The sequence below is a fragment of the Anopheles darlingi genome, chromosome 2, assembly GCF_943734745.1.
Source record: "Anopheles darlingi chromosome 2, idAnoDarlMG_H_01, whole genome shotgun sequence".
In the NCBI taxonomy this organism is placed as follows: domain Eukaryota; kingdom Metazoa; phylum Arthropoda; class Insecta; order Diptera; family Culicidae; genus Anopheles; species Anopheles darlingi.
The window spans coordinates 89659402-89666901 of NC_064874.1; the positions used below are offsets into that span (position 1 = coordinate 89659402).

At 47.2% G+C, this 7500-nt stretch overlaps 3 protein-coding genes across 4 annotated transcripts in view; 1 reads left to right on the forward strand and 2 right to left on the reverse strand.

The window, feature by feature from the left end:
* The window catches only part of LOC125950157 (blastoderm-specific protein 25D), an 8564-nt gene extending 5889 nt beyond the window's left edge, over positions 1 to 2675 (reverse strand). Inside the window, exons 1-2 of one of the 2 annotated variants that reach the window (XM_049677845.1) lie at positions 1555 to 2675; positions 1 to 234 (exon numbers count right to left, since the gene is read on the reverse strand). The exon at positions 1 to 234 is cut by the window's left edge and continues 1038 nt beyond it. In XM_049677845.1, the coding sequence (XP_049533802.1) occupies positions 1 to 234; positions 1555 to 1882 (562 nt within the window). In that variant the 5' untranslated portion in view covers positions 1883 to 2675. Of the gene's footprint in view, positions 235 to 309; positions 541 to 1554 lie in introns of those variants that run through there. The other variant, XM_049677846.1, reaches the window with a different exon arrangement.
* Positions 2676 to 2799: 124 nt separating this feature from the next.
* Positions 2800 to 4087, reverse strand: LOC125950159 (coiled-coil domain-containing protein 130 homolog). Its single transcript, XM_049677851.1, has 2 exons — positions 3402 to 4087; positions 2800 to 3333 (listed from the first exon to the last, which is right to left on the reverse strand). Exons 1-2 carry the CDS (start codon positions 3972 to 3974, stop codon positions 2878 to 2880), a joined length of 1029 nt encoding a protein of 342 aa, XP_049533808.1. The 5' UTR covers positions 3975 to 4087; the 3' UTR covers positions 2800 to 2877.
* Positions 4088 to 4102: 15 nt separating this feature from the next.
* LOC125950156 (ATP-binding cassette sub-family C member 10) overlaps positions 4103 to 7500 on the forward strand; it is a 4975-nt gene continuing 1577 nt past the window's right edge. The window contains exons 1-2 of the mRNA XM_049677844.1: positions 4103 to 4190; positions 4268 to 7488. Coding sequence (XP_049533801.1) covers positions 4420 to 7488 — 3069 coding nt within the window. The 5' untranslated portion in view covers positions 4103 to 4190; positions 4268 to 4419. The remainder of the gene's footprint in view (positions 4191 to 4267; positions 7489 to 7500) is intronic.

Genomic DNA, 7500 nt, shown 5'->3' on the forward strand with positions numbered 1-7500 from the left:
CGGCATCAACGTTTGACGCAACATCACCACCACTGCTTGGTCGTCGTTGGCGACCTCCTCCAGTCGATTGATGTAACAAAGGGGAGCAGGATTCTGAAGAAATGCCAGATGTGTTACTGCAGCCCACGCTGTTGTTGCTGCTAGTGTTTCTATCACGAACGATTTCAAACTCCGGACCTGATGAGCATGTTTCTAGTGCATGCTGTTGTTGTTGTTGCTGTTCCCGATCGGAGTCTGTAAAACAAAGAACAGCAAACACAAAATTACACACTCTGGACACAATCGTATGATAGCAACACGCAGTATTACAAAGTATGATAATCATGGTCTTCAAACCGATGGCCTGACGAATGTATTCCGATCCCTAGCTGAAAGTATACACCAATTGCATGGAATTTGCAGCGTTTTTCCACTGCTTCCTATCTCGAAAATTCACTAAAACCATGTTTTTCCACCATGTTTAAACCGTGTGCGGAAGGTCAAGTGAGTCGCAACGACCCTACCACTTGGAGCGCAACTCTCACTCTCTACTCCGAAGCACTACTACCTGGCGTGGCACCCGCGATATGAACGCGCGCCTTCGTGCCTTGTTTGGCTACTATCGTCGAGACTCTCGTGCGTGTACCCGCCGTTCGTTAGGTTTAGTAGTTATGAGCCACCTTGCATTGTAGTGTTCGTGATAAGCAAGCAACCAACCAGCAGCAGCATGTGTCATAATGGTGATCCAATCCAGCATTAACAAACAAACATCCACTCGCTGCTGCAGCGTGTCGGTATTAGCAAGGTAAACGGGTGGTGAATATTGTTTTCATAGTATTTAGTAGTCGTACGTGAAGAATGAAAGCTTACGTCAACCACACGAAACGTGTACACTGGAAAAGATAAGCTGACACATACTGCAGAGTGTTCAGGGAGTTGAATAGTTCAACGCAATAGAAACGGAAAAAGGGAATGTCGTTTTATGGATGTAAGATCAGAGGCCAACATTCTTCAAATCGTGTGCCTATTTCCGATCCAAACAAACGATTTACGAACCAACGCATACCAACGAACGTGAGGCGGAATGAGGCCAACATTTCGATGGGAACGTTAAAGTCCACCTGTACTAATTAGGTCAAATTCGTTTTTTGGTGAGACCCATAATTACGCGTCGTCGTTAGTGCTTCAACAAATGGTTAAAGTCTTACTGCCCATTACTCCTATGACCGAATCAACAAGGAAAGATATTTTATTATATTAGTTTTCTATGTATATGATGAGGAAGATGGGTATACAATTAGAGAGAAAGTATTAGAGACTCGTTGATTGCTTACATAACGCAATCGTTCTCAACGGAGAGATAAGAATTTATCAAACTTTTGTTCGTGATAGAAATCCCGACCGTTTTCTACGGAAATAGAAAGGATCAAATCAAAATTGAAGATAAGTTTCTAGCTGTTTCATTGCGGTGCCACTGTTCTCCGTTATCATTAGGTACTGATAAGATAAAATAATAGGCCAGTTCCGTTTCGGTGCCGCTTACGTTTGCCACAATCGTATACCATTCAAGCTTACCTTCGGCGTATCTGCTGTAGGTTGAGGTCCGGTCAGACGAATCAGACGAAAACGATCCATTGCGGGTACTCGATGATGCGAGAGAATCTTTGAGATCTCCTTCTAGAATATGCAGCAACCCTTGCCGAAATTCGCCGAAGCTGATGTGTGTCTTCGAGCCAGAGAACAAACATTTGACCAAAAGGTGTCCCCGCTCTTTCAGCTCCAGTGAGAAGCAAAGCTTAAGTAGGGCTTCCCGATCGAGTCCCACGGCTTTACTATCGCCCGAGGCGTACGACTGGAACATATGATACAACTTCTGTTCGTGGGGATCCGACGAGAGGGCCATTTTGTGGACGTTTCACAACGATTCACTGATCACAACGCACTATTTGAAGATGTAACAACATCCAAAGGCACCATACGTATGATAACAATCTTGTCCAAGGAGCAAGGATAGACACGATAAAGCTTGCCTTGTGGTGTAGCGGATAGTTCTCTTCGCGCGATCCGGGGGGCTTAATTTTTTCTCTCTACGCACAGCTGAGTCGAAAGTAGCGAGAAAGTGGCGAGATACACAACATTTCCGATCCATTCAACGTGAATGATTTTTTGTGTGCAAAAGTAACACTATGAAAAGCTAGCATCACACAGATTGGCGTTGAATTTGCGCCATCTTTCAGCTTCCATTATACTTCTTCACTATGGCCACTAAACACTTAACTTTTCCGTAACTATACTCTAAATAACACAAAACTGCAACTAGCGATCGATATTTTTGTGGATTCTGCGTTGCCACCGTGGTACGATAGCACCCGATCGTGCTGCCGATGGAGAAGGCTTTGTCTTTAACAATTGCGTGTCCCGTGACCTATCTCCAAACAATTTAAATGTCCCCCCATGCTAGTCACAACACCGTCACCCGCTTTAATTGGCTCGAGCTTTATTGAATTGTGAAATAAACACAACCAAATTTGATGACATACAAAACACGGTGGTGACTTCACGGCACTACCCTTCACCTTCAGCACAAGGACGATATCACTCCAGCGATAAGGAATTTGTCGCTTTTCTCGGGAGCAGGTGCATTTTATCAAACCTTTTCAGAACTTTTTCACTAATTCCTTTAATCGGTGGGCCCTCCGAGAATCGTATGACTGCACAATTTGCTGGTGAAACGCACACAAAGACGCGATTCCCTTTTTGACGGCTGTCAGCTGGGGCTCTTGTTGTTATAGTAGGTAATGCCGTGGTAGGTAGGCCTCGACTAGTTTTATTCAAATTTTTTATTTTCCTTTTTAACTAGATTATTCTATAAGATGATAGTATCTTTGTTACGGCCTGCTAATCAGTATCACTGGATCCGGATCCATAGTTGCACAATAGCAGGCTAGGCAAGGTTTTCTCTTTATCACTTGTTCCGCCTTTTTGTGCCGATTTCTGTTTTTCCTCCTCTTGCCCAACAGGAACCGTATCCTCTACAGCGCTAGCCGATTTACCAGGTTCTGGCAAAGTACTAGTACTTTCAGGTGTGCGTTTTACAATCCCTAAACTGGCTCGTTCGAGTTTGGGCACTGCTTTGATCCTTGTGTTTGAAGTCGATGGTAAGGCTGGACGATTTAAGATAGCTGTACGACGCTCTTTATCCTTTTCGTGGATAGTCTTGGATGAGTGCAATCGCATCAGCTGCGCCATTCGACGATCGTTATCACTTTCTGGAAGCAAAGCTACAGCAAGACTCGACTTTGCCAATAGTGCGTTGTCCTTTTCCTCCTGGGTTTTTAGTTCCTTTTTGCGTTTCTGAAAAGAAGCCAATTGCAAATTATCATGAATAATCCACGCACGTATCAGTAGCACAGCAAACGTACTCTAAAATTGGCTCTCAATTGACTGTTTGCCTCGAAATCATCCCTCCAAACGCTGCTGTTACGCTGGAACAATCGTCCCAGGACGGGCTTGGCTTCTTCGCCGACCTTCTGATCCTTGGCTCCATGCTCGAGCTTGAACATGGCATCATCGAACAGCTTACGCTGCGTTTCCTTCGTCTCGGGAACAATCTGTTCATTTTGGGTGGGATCCCAACGGTTTTCCTGCCTTCGAGCACCGCTGATTATCACGTAGTCCAGGTTCTGCGGATCGGTCTTGATCTCGAAGTGGTTATCACACAGGTGACACTTCATGCGGAATTGGTAAACCGGGGTGGAATAGTACATCCCGACTTTCTTCTTTTCCGCATTATACCGAACGCCCATTCCGATGTGATTCTTGCAGCCATCGCACCAAATATTGTAGGGCATCTCGAAGCGGATGATGAGAATCCCGAGGTGGATTTTGCGGGCCCGCTCCCGCAGTGCGTGCGTTCCTTGCCATTTATTCAACCCACCCGCTTTCGGATCGTAATCCGGCGGGTAGTACAAGTTCTGTCCTTTCCTCTCACCCATCTTGCACACTCCTAGTCGATCTGGAACACTATCGGGAAGGTACGATCACTACTTGCCGTGGTTTTACTTAACAAAAGGCGACCGAGATGGTTGTTTTGGTTTGAGACACCCTCCAGTTGACAGTTCAGAAAACGTCACAGCAGAATCAACAGTCTTTTTTATTTTGGTGTTTTGATAAGAACGTAAAAATTGGTTATTTTTTTCTTGGATTCATGAGTAAGAATCAATAGTATAGACGTTGTCGTACATTTCCTCTACTAATCTTTTGGTTGTGTTCTCTATCGTTTTATCAGTTCCATGAATCTACAGGGAGGGGTTTTTGTCGCCGGCTCTAGTTTTAGCTGTTGAGTCATCCACGGCTTATCTCCTGGATTTAGTCGAATGTGATTCCCGAAGCATGTACGGATAATTCAGAGTGCCAAACGTTTGATTTAGAAGGAAAAGTATGGATGCTTTCTGGACCAGCATCTGCCCCACCGGTTTGCGGCCCTGGGTTCAAGCGAACAGCGAGCTGGCACCTTGCTTTCAAGAAATTGTGCTCCAGCTTCCGGTTCTAGTGCTTTTTGCAACGTATTCATCATACTATTACGGCAGCCAGTGGCGTACCGTTTGCCGCAACGAAACACAACTACGAGCTCTGAGGTGGAGGATCTACGCCAGTATTTGCTTGACCATTATACCGGCAGTTAAGGTGTTTTACATCTTTCGAGAGCACAAGACGCTCTATCCGATCGATATCCTGCTCGCTTGTGTACAGCTGGTCGCTTGGTCGATTCACTGCTGCTTCCTGGGCGCTTCTGCACGCAAGGGACGCATCAGCCACCGTGGACCGCTAGTGTTGATCGTCCTGTGGACGTCCCTGTGTGCCTTAAGTGGAATCTGGTTGCATACGAATCTCTACACCGACTACTGGTTATGGTACGCAGCGAGCCTGGTGTTTTACCTTTGCTACGCTGCAACACTCATCGCTCCCGGGACGGCCTACTATGTTCGTGCAAGGCGAACGGAACACGACGAACGGCAGGCGTTGCTATCGCAATCCTACACACGGTTCTTCGAAGACTTTGAAGAAACCACACTGGGACCTATAGAGGATGAAGCTAATATTTTATCCCGGTTCGTGTTCTATTGGGTACGGCCGCTGATTGCAAAAGGCGTAGCTGGCAAGCTGAAAAGTATCGATGATCTCTTCGAACTACCCGAGTCGCTCAATGTTCGACGAGTGATCAGTAAACTACAACAGGCCCTCGATGAAACGGTATCACTGTTCAAGTCTCTTCACCGTTGCTTCGGCTGGGAATTTTATCTGATAGGATTACTTCGTCTCCTTTCTGACCTTGCGGGATTCGCTGGTCCCGTTCTGCTCGGCGGACTATTACGCACAGAAAATCCAGGCAATTCGACGCAACCACCCTCGGCGGATATCGATGCTGCGATGGATTACCGGCCTTACTACTATGCGATTGGGCTGCTGTTTTCTACATTGATTAGCTGCTTCGCGGGAGTACACTTTAACTGGAGGATGACGTTAATATGCAGCAAAATGCGAATGGCAATCGTAACAGCGATCTATCACAAAACGCTGCGAGCAAAGCGCGTGTTGAATGCACGCTCCGAGATATTGAATCTCATGTCGACGGATACGGATCGCATCGTTAACTCGTGTGCAAGCTTCCACTCGTTCTGGAGCATACCCTTTCAACTGTTCACCACGCTTTACCTGTTGTACACTCAACTTGGAGTTGCATTCACTGCTGGCGTATTCTTTGCCATATTACTAATTCCTATTAATCGAAAGATCGCGCAAACCATCGGCCGCCTTTCGCAGGGTTTAATGGAAGCAAAAGATGCCCGAGTATCGATCACATCGGAGAGTATAAGCGGTGCCAAGGATATAAAGCTCAACGCCTGGGAAGACGTATTCATCAAGAGAATCGAACAGTTACGCGCAGTGGAGATCGGTTTCCTATCGAAGCGCAAGTACCTCGATGCCCTTTGCGTGTACTTTTGGGCTACGACACCGGTACTGATGTGCCTGTTCACCTTCGGTACCTACGTGCTCGTGCTTGGCCAACCACTGACAGCGGCTTCAACGTACACAAGCGTAGCGCTGCTCAATATGCTCATCGGGCCTTTGAACGCGTTCCCATGGGTTCTAAACGGACTTACAGAAGCGTGGGTATCACTGAAACGCGTGCAAGCACTGATTGAACTGCCGAACATCAATCTGGAGGAGTATTATCAACCGCTGACGAAGGTATCAGGTGATACGTCGTTTTCAAACACGAAACGACCGCTCGTTATATCGATCAGAGATAGCAGCTTTGAGCTGGAGGCTAAACGCAGCCGAGCAGAATTAAATCTGTCGCTAACGGATATAGTGGATTTCGCGTTTACTAACCTTAACCTGCAGGTTGTGCAGGGAGAGCTGGTATGCCTACTGGGACCCGTCGGCGGTGGAAAGTCTTCGTTGCTACAGGTCCTGCTAGGAAACGTTCAGTGTACCAAGGGAGCAGTATCGTTGGCGGCTGGTTTCAACACAGAAGGCTTCGGCTATGTCGCTCAAAGCGCCTGGTTACAGCAAGGCAGCATACGAGACAATATCATTTGGGGCGAGAACTACGATGAGTCACGCTACAAAGCCGTCATCCATGCATGTGCTCTGCAACATGATTTGGATGTACTAGGCGGAGATGGGGCCAGTGTCGGCGAGCAGGGACGTACTCTATCTGGAGGGCAGAAGGCCCGTGTGTCCTTAGCTCGGGCAGTATATCAAAACAAGGAAATATATCTGCTGGACGACATCCTGTCGGCGTTGGATGCCCACGTGGCTAGGCACATTGTACGGTATTGCATTTTCGGTCTATTGAAAAGCAAAACTCGCATCATGATTACCGCACACCCAATGGTACTGAGTCGTGCCACGCAGATGCTACACGTGGAAAATGGGAAGATAACGCAAAGCGATGTCAATAGCGTTGGCTCAATGCTTAGCGAGTACGACGACTATGACGAAGACATCCCGGACCAGCAGTCAATTAAGGGTAGTAAAGCAGCGGTCCCGTCGGTTAACGGTACACCGCATGAACCAAATGGAACCGCCAATGGCCTGGAGGAGGAGGTACGCGAGTTCGGTCAAGTGGATCGAAGTGTCTTCGGTGCCTATTGGCAAGCAACAGGACGGTCGCTAGGATTTTGGGTAGTGATGACCGTTGTGTTGATGCAAGTTTCTCGGAACATCACGGATGCTTGGCTGGCGTATTGGGTTGGTGCGACGAATCGTGCGATCCTTCCTCCAGTAATCCCGCCAAATCGTACACTACTGGTGGTTGAGTTGCTCCAGGAGACTGGTCTGCAGGATGTTGGCAATAGTACATTTTTCTACCTAGGAATCTACTCAACGTTGGCGCTGGGCAACACGATGCTTACACTCGTTCGGGCATTCTTGTTTGCGCTGGGTGGAATTAGGGCTGCAAAATACATCCATGATCGACTGCTGAATAGTGTAATTCATGTAAGTAGCAGG

Excerpts from the sequence above, each read along its gene's own strand:
- LOC125950159 (XM_049677851.1), bottom strand. The coding sequence starts at position 3,974 with ATGGGTGAGAGGAAAGGACAGAACTTGTACTACCCGCCGGATTACGAT. Across the intron at positions 3,334-3,401 it reads AATTGAGAGCCAATTTTAGA|AAACGCAAAAAGGAACTAAA; the intron begins GTACGTTTGCTG and ends GCTTCTTTTCAG.